At 39.8% G+C, this 23,405-nt stretch overlaps 1 protein-coding gene across 2 annotated transcripts; it reads right to left on the bottom strand.

The window, feature by feature from the left end:
- Positions 1–105: 105 nt before the first annotated feature.
- On the bottom strand, positions 106–23,388 carry LOC5512822 (trafficking protein particle complex subunit 10). 2 transcript variants are annotated; one of them, XM_048721710.1, is made up of 24 exons: positions 23,204–23,388; positions 23,018–23,099; positions 22,265–22,406; positions 21,179–21,381; positions 19,534–19,735; positions 18,671–18,782; positions 16,020–16,267; positions 15,152–15,298; positions 14,658–14,769; positions 14,473–14,552; positions 12,893–12,984; positions 11,375–11,515; positions 10,895–11,004; positions 9,812–9,942; positions 9,387–9,564; positions 8,389–8,513; positions 8,168–8,233; positions 7,299–7,452; positions 6,456–6,909; positions 5,720–5,843; positions 3,788–3,842; positions 2,566–2,624; positions 1,835–1,897; positions 106–1,069 (listed from the first exon to the last, which is right to left on the bottom strand). In XM_048721710.1, the coding sequence occupies exons 1-24, from the start codon at positions 23,226–23,228 to the stop codon at positions 545–547; spliced, it is 3,630 nt and encodes a 1,209-aa protein (XP_048577667.1). In that variant the 5' UTR covers positions 23,229–23,388; the 3' UTR covers positions 106–544. The 2 variants fall into 2 exon arrangements, with proteins under 2 accessions (XP_048577667.1, XP_032238148.2); XM_032382257.2 differs by lacking the exon at positions 8,168–8,233 and having other exon boundaries at positions 8,323–8,513.
- Between the last annotated feature and the right edge of the window lie 17 nt (positions 23,389–23,405).

Here is a 23,405-nt window from a genome sequence, read left to right as displayed (position 1 = left end):
AGGGGCTCCAAATTCTTATTTATTTGCAATTTGGCGACGGAAGCCAGGGGTGGTATCTTGCAGTTGGATGTCGATAGTGAGAGATCAAAAAATATTGGATACTTGTACAGTTCTAGGTGGTGTGTTTATTGCTACATGATGCTTCCGTGATTTACTTGTGTTTTGAGTATTCCAAAAACTCTCGACAGAGTATCGCGAAATCCAGTATTTGAGCAATTCAAGAGTCTATCAGCAACACCTTTATTACTGCTTTCAACTGGACAAGTTAATTGAAGAAATAATTTCATACGTCATTTACCAATTTCCGTCGAAATATCGCAACACACTTGCTGACCCTTTAACCAAAGTTTTATGTTTCTAACGACGCTTATCTTATTGACAACAGAGAAGCGTCACATCCACTCACTTTTTATCATGAGCGTAGCAGCTGTCAATCACCCACTCACGAATTATGTGTTGCCAGACAAAGCAAGCACTTTAATTGCTTTTGTGTGACAACTTGATCAATCACCAATTTTTGTCGCACTTGTGTGACATCTGTCAATCACCCACTCACGGACTCTGTGTTGCCAGGCAAAACAAGCACTTGAGTGGCTTGCGAGTGATTATACACTTGGCCGCAAGCAAGAGGCCGTACAACCGGTGGCTCCTTTGGTACAATTTTCTCAGGTTTCTTTCTCTGTTCAATTTTATCCTCACTCTTTTCAGATCCCGGATGTTCAAGGTCTCCCGCCTTGATACCCTCTGTCTTGTCATAACATTTCAGTTTTACTTCCGGTAGCGGTAACCTTCCGCCGGCCAGGGGCATTACGTCCAGTGTGACGTCACAAGTTGCCATATAGACCGTTTCCAAGGTGACGACACCACTGTTCTTCCCAGACACCATCCATAAATTTGTGTCCACGTCTACTTCGTATAGTAAGTCACGCGAAGAGTTTATTGCGTTACTATGGGTAGCGTTACCTTGTGTGACGTTTGTGAAGGTTACGCGGTACTTGCACATGTTGCCCACTTGTGGACACTTTGCTGGACCTGACGGTTCCACTCGCGACTGGATCGTAAACAGCGTCTACATCAAGAGAATTAAAGCGTGTCAATCAGCCATTCCTCTGCTATTGTTTACATTTGAAATACAACGGTCTCTTCAATAAAGCTCTAAATAACCATCCACTAATTGAGTAACAAAATATGATTGAAAATATCTCATTTTCTTGATAGAAACGATCTAAGCTGATAGAAATTTATTCTTTGAGTGACCACTTTGTGTGTTTAGGAAGACTAAGAGCGTGGAAATTTTTGCATATTTTGGCGGCAAATAGACACAATAAATTCGGAAGCCTATAGGTCTTGAAGTAGTTTTCGTGACCACCCAATTGGCGAACGTAGCGATTTCTTCAATGCGCACAAAACCCCTTTGGCAATTGTAGAAAGAGCCTAAACGTAAAGGGAAACCGTTTTCTAAAACGATAAAATATTTTATTCTAATTTGGACATTGTATAAAATGTGTTTACTTCACTTAGTCAAAGAAAAAGAAACAAATGTTAAAAGTTCGTCAGTTTTTTCAGGCCATACCGTGACCTTCCTTGCGTATCATTTGCGATATGCATGCAGGGTGTTGTGCAGTCTAGGCAAGGACCTGAAACAAAGTTCGTACCATAGCATTCCTAAAGGAAGATGGTTTCACTTTTTATTGTATAACAATAGGGTTGGGACCAGGCACACCAATATCGCTATTCAGTAGACGAACTAGTAGTATATGGTGTCACGTAATGACCAAAAAACTGAGGGATTGGAAGAGAGAAACGGTTATCCCTTTAATATCACTTTACACACCTCTGTGTTTTCAATTTGGAAGTCGTACACGTAATGGCAGCAAGTCTGAGAGCAATTAACTTCCTGAAACAACAACAACGAATACTCATGAGTGCCTTGTAGCTTTCTTTTTGGCGGAAAGACCAGAAAAGGCTGTCGAGTTTTCAATGCGACGCACACTACAGTGGCCACCTCTTTCCGATTGACATCATCGTCATATAAGCCTGGTTGCACACTAGTCATAACGACGTAACGACATAGGCGAGCGCACACTTATGTCCATAAGTGTGAATGGTTCGACATAAGGACATAACAACATAACGACATGGGCGCGCGCACTATGTTTAGCCCGACATAACGACATGGACATAAAAATATAAAAGAAAAAAAAACATGTTTTATTTTTTCAACAGTCCATGTTGTTATGTCGTTATGTCACTAGTGTGCACCAGGCATTATGTCATAAAATTACTGGACTAAGTCCAACCCACTACAGACATCAAACTCAAGACATGAATTAAAAAAACTCCCTGATCCCTGAAACAGTTTTCTTATATTATTGTTTAAATATATTTTGTCGAGAGTTTGCCCCTACATCTCAACAGGGAATCTCGCTAGTTCGGACTCGGGTTACAGCAGTGAGAAGTTAGTCTGCTATACCGTAAGCCTCCTGTAATGCAACACCGGAAACCAAGAGAGCAACTTCTCAACAGGAAGTGACGTCACGTGCACAATTCATACTGATAACTTACGTCAGGGCGAAAGACTATGCGCAGTTCGCAGTCCAGTCTGGGCGGCCTCTCCTCGCCAGCTGTGAAGATTGTCAAAAAAAAACACAGACTTTTAATACTAAAACTGTTATAAAACATGGCTATCATAAAATAAAACTGTAATAAAACAAGGCTGCTATAAAACAAGGAGAAAAATCAGCACTAGGTAAAAATAGTATGTTTTACACCTCTGTAATAACAGGCTTCGCTGACGTTTCGAGTATTAGCCCTTTGTCGGAGCAAAAGAATTGCCAGTTCATTGTTTTCCGGAGGTTTGAAATATGCCAACACTAACGTTTCTTTATCTTCAACAACACGTCTGTAGCATTTGTACATACCATTATAAAACAAGAGTATTATAAAACATACCATTATCAAACAAGAGTATTATAAAACATACCATTATCAAACAAGAGTATCATAAAACACACCATTATCAAACAAGAGTATTATAAAACATACCATTATCAAACAAGAGTATTATAAAACATACCATTATCAAACAAGAGTATCATAAAACATACCATTATGAAACAAGAGTATTATATAACATACCATTATCAAACAAGAGTATCATAAAACACACCATTATCAAACAAGAGTATTATAAAACATACCATTATCAAACAAGAGTATTATAAAACATACCATTATCAAACAAGAGTATCATAAAACATACCATTATCAAACAAGAGTATTATATAACATACCATTATCAAACAAGAGTATTATAAAACATACCATTATTAAACTAGAGTGTTATAAAACATACCATTATCAAACAAGAGTATCATAAAACATACTTGTCCATTTTCAAACAAGGCTAAAAAAAAAAAAAACAACTCCCTACAAGCGTGTTCCCTTGATTGCATCCAGACCCCCATACTTATCAAGCTTTCATAGGTCAATTGGGTTTCTCAAGTACTAGCGAAACAGGGACTCAACCGGGATTACCTGCGCCCGCCATAAAACTAATGCAAATAAGATGTAGATTTTAGTAGAGAGCTCAATCAACTAGAATTATTCAATCCACCACCAACAACAACAAAAAAGCCCCATTCCTTTGCGGGTAATATAAAAAAAAAATCACAAAAAAATCTGATAAATACATTTTTTTGATAAATTTCAATATTCTAATTACATGGGTGTACATCAGTGAATGTTTTATAATACTTTTAAAAACAGCTGTGCAATGCAACTTTACCTCGGTCATTTCGAATCTCCCACATGAAAGAAATATCTTGACCATTTTTAAGGACCTGGAGTTAAACAAAGACTTTAGGGCTTAGTGCGACCTCTTCAGCTTTCCGCTTATCCCCCATAAGCAACTCCCCATCCTTACCACAGCCCAATAGGCCTTATTACAGTTTCCGCCCCAATTCTGTTTGTATTTCTGAAACTATGTACAGTTAGGCAAGCACCAGTTACAAACAAACATGGGAAAAACACCCTTGTAATCTCTTTTTTTATAATAGCTGCAGGTCATAAGTTTGAAGACTTCCCTTTTCTATCTCAACAAAATAATAATTCAATAAATAAAGGTATTGATCCATGTTATAATACTGTAATTATACTGTAATAATACTGTAATTATACTGTAATAATACTGTAATAATATTGTAATTATACTGTAATTATACTGTAATTATACTGAAATTATACTGTAATAAGGCCTTTCTGGTACACATTTTTATGAATCTGGTGAAGTAGTAGAGTATGTCCTAAGATAAGCCTTAAATAAACGAGGGGATTTTACATTAAATACTCCTTAAAGATCCAAAGCCAGACACTCCATTGCTGTTTTCACCAAAATAAAAGGCAATTCGTGAAATAAAATCTCTAAAAATCTAACCTAAAGACAAATTTTCATACTTCACAATCACTAATAGGCATGACGGAAAAACCCTGAACATGTGAACTTCGAAGAAATGGCCATTAGTTCCTCGTATTCCGGACTGATTTTCCCTTTTCAAAACACAAATAACGTGCCCAGATTTTGGCCATTTAAGATATTTTTTTTCCTTGATCATCCTTGCGCTATGTATGGGCTCAGGAACGAAAAGCTCAAATTTCAATGACACTTGATTTAAAAGAAGTCGCATTTGATATTTTGTTTGATATTATTACTCACTAAGTACTAAGTGGAATTTTCCACCTTATCGATGTGAAATGAGCTTATTGGAAACGTCAAGTCATGTTTTTCCGTCATGTCTCACAAATAACATAATTAGTTCCCCCAAATTAGCCGATGGGAATGGACACCTTCCCACAAATGGTAATTTTCTAGATGATATAAAGGCGTACGCTATCGAAAGAAATAGCGCCAAAAAAGGAAGAGAAAGCACTAATGGGAGAACCGCTACCTTATTAATGGGGATAATTACTTATGTACACTTTTACAACCCAAGTAATTGCTGTAACCTATAAATAGAAGGATTACTCCAACAAGTAAATTATTCTATCAGTAGATTTGAACAAGAGCATTTCAGAGACTGTCTATTATTTGATTTGAACAAGAGCCTTCAGTAGATTTGAACAAGAGCATTTCAGAGACTGTCTATTATTTGATTTGAACAAGAGCCTTCAGTAGATTTGAACAAGAGCATTTCAGAGACTGTCTATTATTTGATTTGAACAAGAGCCTTCAGTAGATTTGAGCAAGAGCATTTCAGAGACTGTCTATTATTTGATTTGAACAAGAACCTTCAGTAGATTTGAACAAGAGCATTTCAGAGACTGTCTATTATTTGATTTGAACAAAAGAAACCCAGGCTCACAGATGCAGAAGGTCGATAAGTGTGCAGAGCGAGCCGGGCTTGATGTAAATACGGTTAAAAGATAATATTATTGCCAGAAATTTTCAGTTTAAGCCATTCTAACTGCTATGAATAGGCCATTCCAGCTTTAAGCATGCGCACGCACTCATCATGAGAACCTACCGGCATGAAGCGAGAGCTTCGTTTGGTGCAAGCTCAAAAATGCGCACGCTGCATTCTCGTAGTTGAGGTAGGTTTCTATGGTAATGCGCGCGCAAACTTTTAGCTGGAATGGCCTATTCTTTCCGTGTATCATTATTTGATTTGAAGAGTGTACGCTCCTATAACTGACTCTAGTCATAAAATAAAATTCAACTTACAAAGGGCTTGTTCTCATGCAATGGCAACGCGGTGACCGAAGTGCAGCCTGGGATTACGAACCCGACCGACTCAACGTGAAGATTAAGTGGGTTGCGACTGCTGACTACGCCTTGTAAAAATCGCCTGCAAAATGGTCAAAACAGTAATTTATTCTCATTTTTTTCTCGCTAAAACGGACACCTTCGGGGTCGCAATTTAGTGTCCGTGATAAAGAGAGTCGGTTATTTTGGTCTCGTCAGATATTGTATTTGTGTCCGTAATAGCGAGGTGACCGCAATGTTAGGGCTAAATGAAAGAAGAGTAAGTTGGAGGAAAGAGAGATTTTCAAAGAATGCACGTAATGCAAAAACAATTTTGTTTCCAGCAAGATTGAAGTCAACAACAATGTTGCCAAAAATATTGTCATCTAGGATGTTGTTGCCAATAATGTTGTCGTCTACCCTGGTTCCAGAGCCTCGTGCATCTCTTTAGTGGTCAGCGAGGTCTCAACCTCGCTGGCCACTGAATAGAGAGACACTCGAGGCTCTGGGACCAGGGTAGTTGTCGTCTGGAATGATGTTGCTAACAATGTTGTTGTCTAGAATAATGTTGCAAATAAAGTTGTCGTCTAGAATAATGTCGCAAATAAAGTTGTCCTCTAGAATAATGTTGCAAATAAAGTTGTCGTCTAGAATGATGTTGCCAACAATGTTGTTGTCTAGAATACTGTTGCAAACAATGTTGCACATGTCTTACTTGTCGTTACAATAGTGCAGCGTGTGCCATGCAGTCAGCGGTCGATTGAACGCGCATGTCAGCTCGGAAGTGGAGCAAGGCTGCAACCACTTGCAACACGCCACTAGCTGGTGATCAACAACCACATCCTGCGAGCTTTGGCTTCCCAGCGGAGCCTCGGCCAAGAGTTCAAACTCCATCTTTTGGTACGGGCCACAAGCAGGAAGTGTAACTATGGCAACACTGTAGTCATCCTCTTCTTCAAAGGGTCGAGCAGTGATGGAGTAGGAAAGTGGAGTCTTTGCGCCTTCCATTTCAAGGTTGGAAGAGATAAGGGCAGTGCCGGAAGTGACGTCATGAAATCTAAGGCCTGACCCGGAAGTGACGTGTAAGATGGAGTTACCGGCGATGGAGCCTGGGCCGACTGAAATAGCAAGTTTGATACGCTGTGGTAGCCCAGCTAGAAGAAGGCCATCTGGGAAAACAGGAAATTTATCTTATTTTATTTCATTAGCTTTGCTACAAAGGTTATGTACTACAATACACTAACAATACAAACTAAAGAAAATGTATGTCAATTTTGCGATTTTCGTGAAAAATGTTTTTCCCTAACAATGACAATCTAAACAACATGGCAAGAACAGCTACACTAGCGATAACCAATAGCAACAGTAAATACAAATAAAAACAATACCAGTCAAAATCAACAACAGAAAGAACAACAAAAGCATCATTATTTGACAAAATCAGCAGTAGCACCAACAACAAAAGCACATTAATTGTCACGTGACCACGGTGGGATTACGTGACGTGACATATGTTTATTATCACGTGACCGCTAAGGGATTGCGTGACGTGGCATACCTTTATCGTCACGTGACCATATTATTCTTGGCGGGTCTGAGACAATAGCGAATCCCCTGGCCTCCCGGGGTAGGGTAAGCTGGGGCCAGATGAAGTCAAGCTGGCCAATTTCTACGCACAACTGCTTCAGGAAGTATTGGCCTTCATCGGGGACCTGACAAGGATGAGAATAAAGCACCTTTAAATATCATCGACAGACATATGTGTTTATTCTAGCAAACATGACCTGTTATGTTCATTTAGGTACACATTTAGGTACAACATCAGTAATGCATTTGTGATCTTTCAAAACCTGGGCACCCTACAGCAGTCTAGACAGGTCGAAAACACCATCATTCCCCACACCTTTACCTACCGTATACCCCTACTCAACCTTAAGAATGTCTTCCCTACTCGATCAATACACACCTGAACAGTTAACACAAAGTGTTGACACAAACATGCATGGGCATCCTACAGCATTCTAGACAGATGTTTGTAGCACCCTCATCACCTTATTCCCACCATACGGTCTGCATACTCATATATTCCCACACTTTCACCAGCAACATCGGTACACACCTGAACAGTAAGCGCAAAGGGTTGACGCCGTAATGCATGGGCATCCTACAGCATTCTAGACAGATGTCGATAACATCCTCATCCCATCATTTCCATCCATACGGACTGTATACTCAAATACCCCCACCCTTTTACCAGCTCCACCAATACAAACCTGAACAGTAAGCGCAAAGGGTTGATGCCGTAATGCATGGGCATCCTACAGCACTCTAGACAGATGTCGGTAACACCCTCATCCCATCATTTCCATCCATACGGACTGTATACTCAAATACCCCCACCCTTTTACCAGCTCCACCAATACACACCTGAACAGTAAGCGCAAAGTGGTTGACGCCGTAATGCATGGGCACCCTACAGCACTCTAGACAGATGTCGGTAACACCCTCATCCCATCATTTCCATCCATACGGACTGTATACTCAAATACCCCCACCCTTTCACAAGCTCCACCAATACACACCTGAACAGTAAGCGCAAAGTGGTTGACGCCGTAATGCATGGGCACCCTACAGCACTCTAGACAGATGTCGGTAACATCCTCATCTCTGACTAGCTCCTCAGTGCTGCGCAGGACAGACTGTGCTGAGTCGACCCGGGCAAGGCGGGGGTTGACTGGGGCCTCTTCCACACTTACAACATCTAATGAACCATCTGAGGAAATACACCCAGATCAGTTCCCCATCCCCCTACTTTCCCACTGACTTGCATGTATAACAAGAAAATCAAACCGAGTTGATCCCCAAACATCTGATTTCAGGAAAACCTTATTCCACATACCAACCTTGATTTCTACCTGGTCTCTTACTTGGATGGATAACTCGTATCCCATGCTAACCCAATTTTCTCTAAAAACTAGTGTTTTTGTAAAGAAAATTCTAATTTACAGAAACATAAAGATGTTGCCTTATAAAAATAAGCCTTTTTTATTTTTGAAAATAAAAAAATTGTGATACTTGTGATAGTGATAGTCAAGTCTATAGTAATTTCCGATGCTTGAAAATCTTATACACACTAAGCCTCTCAGCTCATTATTCAACTAACTATCACTTTATAAATCTTCGCTTAGCCTGTCTGTCTGTCCTTATAAATCTTCGCTTAGCCTGTCTGATAAATCTTCACTTTACCTTCACTTAGCCTGTCTGATAAATCTTCACTCTACCTCCGCTTAGCCTGTCTGATAAATCTTTACTTTACTACGCTTAGCCTGTCTGATAAATCTTCACTTTACCTTCACTTAGCATGTCTGATAAATCTTTACTTTACCTTCGCTTAGCCTGTCTGATAAATCTTCACTTTACCTTCGCTTAGCCTGTCTGATAAACCTTCACTTTACCTTCGCTTAGCCTGTCTGATAAATCTTCACTTTACCTTTGCTTAGCCTGTCTGATAAATCTTCACTTTACCTTCACTTAGCCTGTCTGATAAATCTTCACTCTACCTTCGCTTAGCATGTCTGATAAATCTTTACTTTACCTTCGCTTAGCCTCACCTTCACCTAGCCTGTCTGATAAATCTTCACTTTACCTTCGCTTAGCCTGTCTGATAAATCTTCCTCTGATAGTGCAGTAGGGGAAAGAACTGCGTTCTCCTGGATGGTGACGGGGGAGTTGGTTCGCAGGGAGCGTCTACTGGAATATGCACTACTACCACGCCTTAGGTCAGGCGTGTGGAGACTGAAGCTGATTCGGCGACACGTCACTTCCTGAGGATAAATGGAAATAAAGTAGACACAATTTAAAAACAAAACGAAAAACAGACGTAAATTCCTGAAATTTTATTTTCTACTTTCCACCGGATGTACTCTCACCTCTTGTTATCCATTGTGCAGAGTTAGAACTCTAGTGATCTGCCCCCATCCCCTCCCACATGGTACCTCTGTACAATCTACACGTGTTAACCCGGACCTAGCACCCCCTTATGTAAGTAGCATGTCCCGGATGTACTCTCACCTCGTGCAGACCACTGTACAGAGTCAAATCAACCGTGATCTGCTCTCCCACGCTACCAATACCCTTCAGGAGCTTGATCTGAACATCCTCAACACGAAGAAGAGGCTCCGCACGGATGATTATCGGTTGCTCTAGTTACAACAAAACTTTGATTGACATTAAGTAATGCTTAGACAAAGAACGAAAGTAAAGACAAAAGGACTGCGGCACATATAAAATATGACATAAGATATCAATAATATGTTTGTCTGTATTTGTGAAATGCTTGCAATCAACTGTAGCGGAAAACAATCTTCTTTTAGCTCTTTTACAGGAAAACATCAAAACATTTTTCAGTCAACAGGGGTGAGAAAAAAAGCCATTTTAAACAATAAAACGGAAACAAATCTCTTCATTGCTTTACTATAGCATTCCAAGATATTTACCAATAGAAAACCGATTTGAAAGAATAGAAAATTAAAAAAATTTACATTCCATCGCCATTGGTGATTTCGTTCTTAGTGGGGACGTTAGTTAAAAAGCTAAACTTTTGATTATTCCCATTTTCCTGGCTCGTTTTTTTAGAAATCGAGGTTTGAGGTGCCATTGGGAACCCTTTGTACACAGGTATTCTGAAGTTGCTGAGGCGTCGTTAGTTCAGGCCCGTAGCCAGGGGTGCTTGGAAGTTCGGTCTAATTAAGGAAAATTAAGTACCACTGCGAGCTAGGCCAAGCTACCTCAGCCTAAAATGGTCCAATAAATGAGTAAACGAACTCCCCTCCCCCCGCTCAAAAACCTGTGGTCAGGCCCGTACCCAGGGGGGTGCAGGAGGAGCATATGCACCCCCCCTCACAACGGCCAAAGGTCCACTTTCGGTTCATAATAGGTGTGCTATTTGTAGACAAAACTATAAAGCATAAGCTAGATCACTCAGGTATGTAGCCAAATCCGACAAAAAACGCCCCGTGGAGAAACTGCAAAGACATAAAAAAATCCCTCGTTGTTTTTTCGGGAGTGGTCAGATTTTTATCAGAGATCTTACTCCTCCCCCCCCCCCTCCGGGAAAATTAGGTCCACCAGGTATGGGCCTGGTGGTGCACCCACCTAGGTCGAGTGTGTCGCGGATGACCTGTAGAAGTTCCTGTGCGTAATGAGCTCTCTTATCTGGTGGCAGCGACTCTTCGCACGCCAGCACTGAGCACGAGTACGCATGCGTATTACAGTCAAGGATCCAACGCAAGATAGCACAAATACGACGGGAATTTTTTTAGCTCTATTATCGCTATGTCACGAATATGGAATGAAAACAAATGTGTGGTTGACTGGGGCTCTTTAAAGAAGGTCAATCACGCCGCCATTTTATGCCCCCGCTCAATGGCGAGTCACACAAAGCATTCATTTTTATAGGCCAATCAAGCAAGTAAACAAGATATTTTTAATCATATATAGTCAATAACATATCAGACTTTATTCGTTGATTGTTATTTTTAAGTTTCCTTGCTGTATTTTTTCCTTGCTGTATTTTCAATTATTAACAATAACAAAGAAGTGGGTGATCGACATTCCTTAATAAATAAAGGATATTTCTCGATGAAGCCGAGTTTTTTCTGACAAGCAGCGAGCTTTATAAGGGCCTGTGTGGCAAGGAGCGTCCATCTCTCATGGCGATACATCTTATATACGTCCACGAGAAGGGGCTCAGCGCGGTCAAACTCATTCCGAGCCCTGAAGAGAAGGAAAGAATTAATGCCACGTTTACACGTCCAAAAGAAGGGGCTCGGCGCGGTCAAACCCATTCCGAGCCCTGTCAGGGAAGGATTAATGTCAAGTTTACACGTCCACAAGAAGGGGCTCGGCGTGGTAAAACTCATTCCGATTCCTGAAGAGAAGGAAAGAATTAATGCCAAGTTTACACGTCCACAAGAAGGGGCTCGGCGTGGTAAAACTCATTCCGAGCCCTGTGAGGGAAGGATTAATGTCAAGTTTACACGTCCACAAGAAGGGGCTCGGCGTGGTAAAACTCATTCCGAGCACTGTGAGGGAAGGATTAATGCCAAGTTTACACGTCCACAAGAAGGGGCTCGGCGTGGTAAAACTCATTCCGAGCCCTGTGAGGGAAGGATTAATGCCAAGTTTACACGTCCACAAGAAGGGGCTCGGCGTGGTAAAACTCATTCCGAGCCCTGTGAGGGAAGGATTAATGTCACGTTTACACTTTCACAAGAAGGAGCTCGGCGTGGTGAAACTCATTCCGAGCCCTGTAGAGAAGGAAAGAACTAATGCCACGTTTACACGTCCACAAGAAGGGGCTGGGAGCGGTCAAACTAATTATGAGCCCTGTAAGGGAAGGATTAATGTCACGTTTACACGTCCACAAGAAGGGGCTGGGAGCGGTCAAACTCATTCCGAGCCCTGCAAGGGAAGGATTAATGTCACGTTTACACTTTCACAAGAAGGGGCTCGGCGTGGTGAAACTCATTACGAGCCCTTGACTGATTATAGGAAAAAGGAAATGTCAAAATGGGTAATGGACTTTTTGACATTTCCTTTGTCTTGTGGTCAGTCGAGCAAGAATTCGCCAGCAATGCTGGCAGGTGCTGGCGCAGTTTGCATGGGGCTTAAGAGAAGTATTAATGACAGGTTTTGTAGTGTCATCCCTGCTTAAGATTGTGTAGACAGGATAATACCATTTTATTGTCATCTTATATCTTTATCTGTCCTCTGAAAGGCTTCTGAAAAGTTCAACTTGTAAAAGATACAACAAGATGTTGGTATTTGGTGGCTGGTGGCGCTTGGTAATAGAATAATTAATAGATTTGTCAAGAGGGTTGGAAAGGATAGATATTGCAGATGTTTTCGAGGCTCCTCCCTCTTCATTTTTCTAGTCTTCCTATTCCTCCTTCTAGTCCTCCTTATAAGTTTAACCATTCCAAACCCCTTCTTGTTGTCGTGTAAACGTGACATTAGTCCTTCCCTTCTGGGCTCGTAATTAGTTTGACCGCGCTGAGCTCAGAATAAGTACCCTTGCATGTGGGCACAATTTTACCAGTACATGCCATGGTATACTAAAACAACCCTTGAAAGTCACTGCTACGAACTCACGCATAGAACTGTGCAAGATCCATCCCAAGGGACTTAGCGGACCGGGCACGCCCAATATTCTTGTAGATTTGGATGGCAAGCTCGGCCAACTCCTATTGAGAGATCAATAAAATATATTAATCTCAGGTGATAAATGACTTGTGTACGAAAAACGAATTGCTTGTTGTTCGAAAGGTCGTTCTAAATACGCGAGGAACGGAGCTATCAAAATGAATGAAAACGAGGCCAGCTTCTATTGAGAGATCAATAAAAATATTAATATCAGGTGATGATTGACCTGTGTACGGAAAAAGGAATTGCTTGTTGTTTGAAAGGTCGTTCTAAATACACGTAGGAACGGAGCTATCTAAATGAATGAATACGAGGCAGCTTCTATGAAGAGATCAATAAACAATATCCATTTCATCATTGTATTTGATCCTTGTATTGTGTACCATGAATGAATTGTTCGTCGTTTGAAAGTTCATAATAAGTACGCATAGGAACAAAGCTATAACGAAAACAAGGTAAATACAGTACAACCAGTACTGGTGTGCGTTTATTCACAGCTGAAAATACAAACAAACATTAGATTCTATTTTAGAGTAAAATGCATCGCATTTCAGAACGACTTTGGACAGCATTTAGAGTAATTTTCATTCTCCGAATTTCTAGGTTTCAATTTAGACAAGGGATTTAGAATAGTCGATAAGGCCAAAGTATCTTCTGCTGTAACTACTGTATCCTAAAGCCCGTATCATGCCCATCTACCACCATTGATATACGGAGATGTGAAAAACTATCAAGCAATATCTCAGGAATGTCCATGTATACGGTCCAACCATTACCTCATATCACCTAACAAATTCACTTTTACAAACCTCGTCTTCTCATAATTAAAATTTATTGAGAAATCAACACAGTTCTCTTCATCCCTTTCAAGCCGCAAATTCTTACCAAATATAGTCGTTCTTACCGTCATTATTGACAAATGTAGCCATTCTAACCAAATCATTGTCATTCCTGACAATATTATAGTCATTTTCACAAAATATTGCTATTTTTAACTAAAAAAAAGCAATTCTCACCAAATATAGTCATTCTTACCAAATATAGCCATTCTATCAAAGTATAGCCATTCTTACCAAATATAGCCATTTTAACAAAGTACAGCCATTCTAACAAAGTACAACCATTCTTTTCAAATATAGCCATTCTTACCAAATATAGTCATTCCTACCAAATATAGCCACTCCTACCAAATAGAGCCATTCTTACCAAATATAGCCATTCCTACCAAATATAGCCATTCCTACCAAATATAGCCATTCTTACCAAATATAGCCATTCCTACCAAATATAGCCATTCTTACCAAATATATCCATTCCTACCAAATATAGCCATTCGTACCAAATATAGCCATTCCTACCAAATATAGCCATTCTTACCAAATATAGCCATTCCTACCAAATATAGCCATTCTTACCAAACATAGCCATTCTTACCAAATATAGCCATTCCTAACAAATATAGCCGTTCTTACCAAATATAGCCATTCCTACCAAATATAGCCATTCTTACCAAATATAGCCATTCTTACCAAATATAGCGACTCATAGGCATGCTTGGATGATAACGCCTCTTGTAGCCTCTTGGCCGGGCCCCAGGGGTCGACAGAAGCTGCAACACAGAAATCAAAAGGCCTTACACTGAGAATTGCAGGGACAAGACGCTTCAAAGAAGCCTTGAGTTCACAGTCTTTGCATCTGCTTTGCTTTGAGTTACCATCATCCTGTGTTTGACCGATCCCCGAGAGTAACTTGCACACAGTCTGGAGCTCGGTCTCCGACGGAGTCAAGCCCGGCATCAGACCACACAGGCGGCCCACATCCTCTAGCTAGTTTAGAAAGAATGAAAGATCATGTAAATCATGTGTCACAAAATCAAAACAAGACCCCACAGGTGCCCTGCATCCTCTAGCTAGAAAACATATGTTGCAGATAATTCCTGGTAAGGGACATGTAAGTTTTTTCTAGGCCTAGTACTAGAGAATTTCTGGCAAGGGACATGTAACTTTTTTCTTGGCCTAGTACTACAGAATTTCTGGCAAGGGACATGTAACTTTTTTCTTGGCCTAGTACTACAGAATTTCTGGCAAGGGACATGTAAGTTTTTTCTAGGCCTAGTACTAGAGAATTTCTGGCAAGGGACATGTAAGTTTTTTCTAGGCTTAGTACTAGAGAATTTCTGGCAAGGGACAAGTAACTTTTTTCTTTAACCTTTTTCTTGGCATACTGGTACAGAAGGGCAACGTGCAGGCTGTAAGACATGGAATCCTCGTCATCGTTATGTGCTCTACATGCCCTCAGCACTTCCAGGATGCTTAGTATGATACAACAGGCCTCCCCTCCTGAGGGCATCACAACCTGAAGACATTACAAAAAGGTCAATACCTCACAGCAACACCACCTAAATCTTTACACGAGGGTGAATATCTACCCCACGGCATCACCACCTAAATCTTTACATGAGGGTGAATATCTACCCCACTGCATCACCACCTAAATCTTTACACGAGGGTGAATATCTATCACACGGCATCACCACCTAAATCTTTACACGAGGGTGAATATTTATCTCACGGCATCACCACCTAAATCTTTACACGAGGGTGAATATCTATCCCACGGCAACACCACCTAAATCTTTACACGAGGGTGAATATCTATCCCACGGCATCACCACCTGAATCTTTACACGAGGGTGAATATCTATCCCACGGCATCACCACCTAAATCTTTACACGAGGGTGAATATCTACCCCACGGAATCACCACCTGAAGACCTTAAAGAAAGGTGAATATCTAACATATTACCAAGTTGAAGCACTTCCATCTATATGGAATGCTATGATTATACAATCAAGTAAATAAGGTATACAGCTTATGTACATGATTGTCCAAGTTTGAATTAGCAAGGTTCTAATAGTATTGTCAAAAAATATATTGGATCCAGACTTTTCTACCCCTGAAAATATCAGCCAAATTTAAACACCAAAAATATCCCCCCCTCTTGTCATGCTGATATTGAAGTACAGTTGCCCCTTCTCTCCCCCACCCTTGTTATTATGTATGTATGTGCTTTCACCTTCAAGGTTTTGATCTCATGGACCAGGTTGTGTAAGAAGTCTAGCATTCTCAACGCTATCTCCCAAGGCCTGCGGAGCAGCAGCAACAGCTTGCACTGCCGAGCAAATAGGTAGTTACGCAGATCAATAAATGTTGCATCTTGTGTCTTGATGAGGACTCGGAGGTATTCCTGCTGCCTTTGGGCCATGGGGACGCCATCACAACACTTGGACTCACGCAGGAAGATATCGATGCATGTTAAGGGCTCTGAAAATACATACACCATTCATTATGACATAGATGATGATGAACAAGATGATGATGATTATATAAATGATGATAAGCAGTACTGTAGAACCCTGTAATATTAAACTTGATGTTGATGATGATACTGTATGATAATGTCGATTGATGGCGATACTACATGTGATACATCATGATCATGATGATTGTTGGTGATAGTAAAGGTGACAGAGATGATTAAGATGACACTGTATGGGAATAATGGTTGCAGGTGATACCAAAGGTTGTGATGTTAATGGTGGCAGCGATAATACAAATGATGAGGATGATGATAAATCCATTTACCGCTAAACTTACTGATAATCATCCGAGTGTAGACTGCATACAGAATGTCATACTCATATATTACTATTGATGGTGATGATGATGATGATGATGATGGTGATTATGATGATGACAATGAATATTATATTGTACATAGTTACCTCCAAACTTAGAGTTGATAATCATCCGAGTGTAGACTGCATACAGAATGTCACACTCATATTACTATTGATGGTGATGATGATGATGATGATGATGGTGATTATGATGATGACAATGAGTATTATATTGTACATAGTTACCTCCAAACTTAGAGTTGATTATCATCCGAGTGTAGACTGCATACAGAATGTCATACTCATATATTACTATTGATGGTGATGATGATGATGATGATGGTGATTAATGACGATGACAATGAATATTATATTGTACATAGTTACCTCCAAACTTAGAGTTGATAATCATCCGAGTGTAGACTGCATACAGAATGTCACACTCATATATTACTATTGATGGTGATGATGATGATGATGATGGTGATTATGATGATGACAATGGGTATTATATTGTACATAGTTACCTCCAAACTTAGAGTTGATAATCATCCGAGTGTAGACTGCATACAGAATGTCATACTCACATATTACTATTGATGGTGATGATGATGATGGTGATTATGATGATGCAATGAATATTATATTGTACATAGTTACCTCCAAACTTAGAGTTGATAATCATCCGAGTGTAGACTGCATACAGAATGTCACACTCATATATTACTATTGATGGTGATGATGATGATGATGATGGTGATTATGATGATGACAATGGGTATTATATTGTACATAGTTACCTCCAAACTTAGAGTTGATAATCATCCGAGTGTAGACTGCATACAGAATGTCATACTCACATATTACTATTGATGGTGATGATGATGATGGTGATTATGATGATGCAATGAATATTATATTGTACATAGTTACCTCCAAACTTAGAGTTGATAATCATCCGAGTGTAGACTGCATACAGAATGTCACACTCATATTACTATTGATGGTGATGATGATGATGATGATGATGGTGATTATGATGATGACAATGAATATTATATTGTACATAGTTACCTCCAAACTTAGAGTTGATAATCATCCGAGTGTAGACTGCATACAGAATGTCACACTCATATTACTATTGATGGTGATGATGATGATGATGATGATGGTGATTATGATGATGCAATGAATATTATATTGTACATAGTTACCTCCAAACTTAGAGTTGATAATCATCCGAGTGTAGACTGCATACAGAATGTCATACTCACATATTACTATTGATGGTGATGATGATGATGGTGATTATGATGATGCAATGAATATTATATTGTACATAGTTACCTCCAAACTTAGAGTTGATAATCATCCGAGTGTAGACTGCATACAGAATCTCACACTCATATATTACTATTGATGGTGATGATGATGATGATGGTGATTATGATGATGACAATGAGTATTATATTGTACATTGTTACCTCCAAACTTAGAGTTGATAATCATCCGAGTGTAGACTGCATACAGAATGTCATACTCACATATTACTATTGATGGTGATGATGATGATGATGGTGATTATGATGATGCAATGAATATTATATTGTACATAGTTACCTCCAAACTTAGAGTTGATTATCATCCGAGTGTAGACTGCATACAGAATGTTATACTCATATATTACTATTGATGTTGATGATGATGATGATGATGATGGTGATTAATGACGATGACAATGAATATTATATTGTACATAGTTACCTCAAAACTTAGAGTTGATAATCATCCAAGTGTAGACTGCATACAGAATGTCATACTCATATATTACTATTGATGGTGATGATGATGATGATGATGATGATGGTGATTATGATGATGACAATGAGTATTATATTGTACATAATTACCTCCAAAGTTAGAGTTGATAATCATTCGAGTGTAGACTGCATACAGAATGTCATACTCATATATTACTATTGATGGTGATGATGATGATGATGGTGATTATGATGATGACAATGAATATTATATTGTATAAAGTTACCTCCAAACTTAGAGTTGATTATCATCTGAGTGAGGAGTGCATCAATCTCGTCGTACTGGATCAGAGCCTCCTCATACAGCCCCATCATCTCAAACACAAAAGCAAGCTCCTCCTGCCGTGAATTTAAACAAAAACAAAATAAGACAAATGCCAACAGAATTTCAAGCAATTTCCCTCTATTGCTGCAAAAAATGTTGTACCAGGATCATTTGTGGCCTGCAGCTTATTTAAAGCGCTTTAAAAAAAGTCAACATGTCAGTAGTGTGTCAATAGCATCGGAAGCTGTTTAAATTAAATTTGGATTCCTCAAAAGGCATTCCTGTCTATTTTCTCACAATTTGAAAATTTTTTGTCATGGTTGTGCCAGTAGTATTGATTCAGTTTGAACAAACATTCAAAGCTACAACCTAAGACCATGCAGAATCATGGAAACATCTTGCTTATGATTTTGAACCACAGGGGCTGTTTGAAGAACTTATGAATTCTCTCTCAAACATTATATATAAGTAAGATTTCTGTTTTTGTTCACTGTTGTAGATACTCTAGGGAGATCTTGTACATAACTTTGACGTGATACTGGGTGCAATGCATACAGTGCATGTAGAAGGATGCATTGAAGGACGAACTAAATTTCCAGGAGTAATTCAAGAGGGTTTAGTCCACTTCAATGTACATTCCATTTGATCTCTTTCTGGGGGTCAGATTCAGTTTTTATGCAAAAGGGGCTATTCAGCCTCCTGTGGGCAGTTCAGACATGAGCCAGATTGCTTAGAATCCCTCCCAATTCTTCCTCAAAGCCAAGATAAAAGTAATGAACGCCATACTCTTCCTATACTAAGCAGAAAAATATGTTGAAGGCTTACATGCAGTAGGAAGTAGGTTGTGAAACTCCACATAGGTTCTGTCCTCCGCTCTCTTAGTGCACGCACCCTGTCCTCAAACTTGCCGAGGTGGCGGTTGAATGAGATAAGAAGCAGCTGGCGTAGCTTGGTAACCAGGGATTGCCAAGACTCTACTGAACGCGTAGAAACACCCTCTTTAAAGGGCTCCCAGAGTTGAATTATCCTATTATCAATAACATATCATAAATCACCCCATTTGTAGGGCTCCCATAGTTGAATAATCCTAACTGTATTATCATCAATAACATATCATTGTTCACCGCATTTGTAGGGCTCTAATTGTTGAATAATCCTTAAAGCAGTAGATGTTTCAATCAAAATTTTGCAGGATTCTTTACTGAATTACGCGCTAAATTACACGGAATATCAACTGTTATGCCCAAACTACATTTTGTACCGAAAGAAAGCATTGGCTTCTAGCCACCAGCCAATTAAAAAAGGTATTTTATTGTTAGTCCTAGGCCTTCGCGGTTTAGCAAAGAACGCCTAGTCATTTTATTTGTTTTCGAAATTCAGTTCGAAATATCACACTTTACGAAGAATATATGTCTCTTTTTAACGAGAAATAGAGGTAAAAACCCTAAAAGAACACATCAGCTGTGCACTAAAATGTTTTGTCTTTCAAAATTTAGCCAAATTATGTGGATAACACGGAAATTTGTGGTTTACACGGGTTACGCGGAGAAAGCCAAATTACGTGCTTCCACACAAGTGCGTAATTCCAGAAGCCATGTTAAAGAAAATCGATCAACATACAGTAACACCTTCTGTACATTGTGCATAGGAATGTACAGAATTGGAAAAAAGCCACATTTTTGCTGTTGATTTTGCTCAATATTGGAAGATGAATTATAAAATATAATCTCCAAAGTGCTACAATTTCTTACTGAACACAGGCAAGCACATTAGGATTTACAGAGGGGTGGTGCACAGTCCTTCAATAGCCCGGTCGCAGCTCTAGATCCCACATGGATCTAAGCTGTGGTTTAAAGCACTTCGTTCGAGTCGAAGTCGCCCTGCAGTTTTTTTGCCGATGAAGTTTAACTGAGGCAAACCAGCTATGCCATGCTGACGAGTCCTAATAAGGACGAAACAGATGTCCATGGTTGCCGAACTGCATGGGTAATAGACTGTGCTAGCGTCCCGTCTTGGCCCGACTGGTGCCAATGTGTGTATGCTAGTGTGCTTTTAAAGTCCACATTTATGTATACATACTCGCAAGGATAGTTTGGCTATCCGACAGAGTTTTAGACTAGCAAAGGTCGCATGCGTGATCCGCACAATTGGCATCACGCTAGCCCGGTCGCAGCTCTAGATCCCACATGGATCTAAGCTGTGGTTTAAAGCACTTCGTTCGAGTCGAAGTCGCCCTGCAGTTTTTTTGCCGATGAAGTTTAACTGAGGCAAACCGGCTATGCCATGCTGACGAGTCCTAATAAGGACGAAACAGCTGTCCATGGTTGCCGAACTGCACGGGTAATAGACTGTGCTAGCGTCCTGTCTTGGCCCGACTGGTGCCAATGTGTGTATGCTAGTGTGCTTCTAAAGTCCTTCAATAAGAAATAACCCGCTTTGTTGGTGCCAAGGACACACCTACAGTAAGTACCTGTCACTGCTCTTTCCTCCAAAGTCACTCTTGATTTTGTCAAATACAGAACCCCGTGGGAATTGCAGCTTAGGTTTATTGCCCTTGACGGCGTCCTGCACAACCACTTGGACGATCAGCCAATCAACGATCCCCCTGTCCTGGAGCTTCTGCTGCCACTCTGCGACGCTGTTTTTTAAATTGTTTTTATACTCATCAGTATCCTGCGAACAAAGGATTCAAAATTAAAATTGGTTTACCCGCGGGAAAGGGGAGCGGGTGCGAGGGGGGGGGGGGGGGAGAAGGGGGGCATACCTGCATATGGTTACCGGTCTTTAGGCACAAAGTCATTCAGCAAATGTGCACTGGGCAACCAATTGCATAAGGATTTAGGGCAGTTGTCTAATGACTTTCATAAATATAGCTTTTTGGATAATTTGCGATAAGTCAACTTTTCTAGTCAAGTAATGAGAAAGCACATCATCAGACAAACTTATAAATCTATTTTTTACTGGAATCTGATGGTGGTTTTGTGTTTTTTTGTTCAAATGGCAAATCATATTGTATCAGCAAAAGGTACACTATTGTAACAAACATACTGATGTAAACCTCTAATAAAGATAGATCATCATTCAAGCTTGCTCTGAGGGTAAGTACATATCATTGTTCTACGTTTATTCATGTCATTTAGCAGCAGACAAGGGTATACATAAAGCATTTTTTAAGGAATTTTATAAGTTTTTTGGCTTTATCATACCATATCATGTGATACTTGATAAGGTAAAAGTAAAAGTCAAAACAATTTTGGCAAAATAAGAACTATCGAAAGTTCTAAAAATGGGTCACTCAATTTGTCTCATCCGTTTTCCCTAAAAAAAAAAACCTTTAAATATTATAATTGCCAATAGAGCGAGCTAATCCCTTGATGAATAGCTCTGGCCTTTCACACCTTGAGAATTATGGAATGAACACTCTACTTGTAACATTCATAGAAACCTTCAGCAGAATAAAAAAAACAAGAATAGACTGTCCTTGTTTTATAAAAACATTTTTGCTAAAGCAATGCTGAAATCTCTAAAAAGCATGTGTTATCAACCCTCTTCTAACCTGGCAGTCTGTCCAGAACATGTGAAAAAATGGCTGTCGGTGAAGACTCGAGGCATTCTCTATGTTACCAACAAGCAGACTGTCATGAAGACGTACAAACCGAGCCTTCAGACGGACAGTCTTTGGTGGTCGACCAAATGATCTAGAAATAAAACAATGAGACTTTTTAATTGAGTTTTTTAAGTGGTGTCTTTGTCGCTATATTATGTAAATTTGAAAATGTTGACACTACAGTAATTTGAAAATGTTGCAACTACAATAAGTCATTTTTTTTTAGTTCAACCCCAACGAATAACCAACCAAGCTCAATAATCACTGGTTTTATGTCATCTACCCTATATGCTAAAAGCTCCACCTGAACTACTGAATGAGTATTTCATGATGTTGCAGCCCAAGATGTGGGTTGGCTAAGACATGTCACGTCCGACCTCATCACAAGCCTAATTTTTGTGAGAATGTTCATACATTGTCTGTATTCACCCCACCCGCATTGGCTCTCTTGGGTTTTTTCACATATTTACTGTACTTCAAGTTGGGTTGACAGCTATGCACATACAGTAACGACACTATTTGTGTCTCTTTTGTTACAAAGCCCACTTAAAAATTACAACTGCTAAAATCGACTGAAGAGGGTTTCTTGCTCATGACGCCCTCGCTCACCCACCGGTATTTCGTTTTCGCGCTTTCGAGTTATCAAATATTTGGCGAGGTGAAAACCTTTGGAAACCAGGTAGGAAAAATTTGAGGCTTTACCTTCTCCATTCAGTGGCAGTTTCTGGCAGCCTTTTTTCGAGCTCAGGGTTCAGCTCAGTATAAACATGCTTGTCTCCATGGCCTGGCAAGAACAAAACAGTATTCATAAGCTTTTATGCGTACATTATTCTCCATTCCATCAGATGCGATATGAATGAAGCAAGACACACTTTTTTTTCAACTTACAAGTGACAATTGGCTTCAAGTCCATTTTTATACAATGGTTAAGTCCTTAAGGAATTGTTAGCTATTTGTCAAGTGCGAAACATCGATATAAATGAGCCGCGAAACGCCATAATTCTAAAATACTTCACACTTTCTTCTTCTTATTCCTTTATTATTCCGCCATTTTGGATAAACTTTTGGCACGCGCCTGCACTTTTGAGCA

The sequence above is a fragment of the Nematostella vectensis genome, chromosome 14 (assembly GCF_932526225.1).
Source record: "Nematostella vectensis chromosome 14, jaNemVect1.1, whole genome shotgun sequence".
NCBI classification, from domain to species: Eukaryota; Metazoa; Cnidaria; class Anthozoa; order Actiniaria; family Edwardsiidae; genus Nematostella; species Nematostella vectensis.
Note: the sequence above shows the minus strand (reverse complement) of the source record. Positions and strands in the feature narration are given on the sequence as shown.

Excerpts from the sequence above, each read along its gene's own strand:
- LOC5512822 (XM_032382257.2), bottom strand. The coding sequence starts at position 23,228 with ATGGACTTGAAGCCAATTGTCACTT. Across the intron at positions 21,382-22,264 it reads TGTTCTGGACAGACTGCCAG|GATACTGATGAGTATAAAAA; the intron begins GTTAGAAGAGGG and ends CTTTGTTCGCAG. Across the intron at positions 14,770-15,151 it reads ACCAGTATGCCAAGAAAAAG|CTAGAGGATGTGGGCCGCCT; the intron begins GTTAAAGAAAAA and ends TTTCTAAACTAG.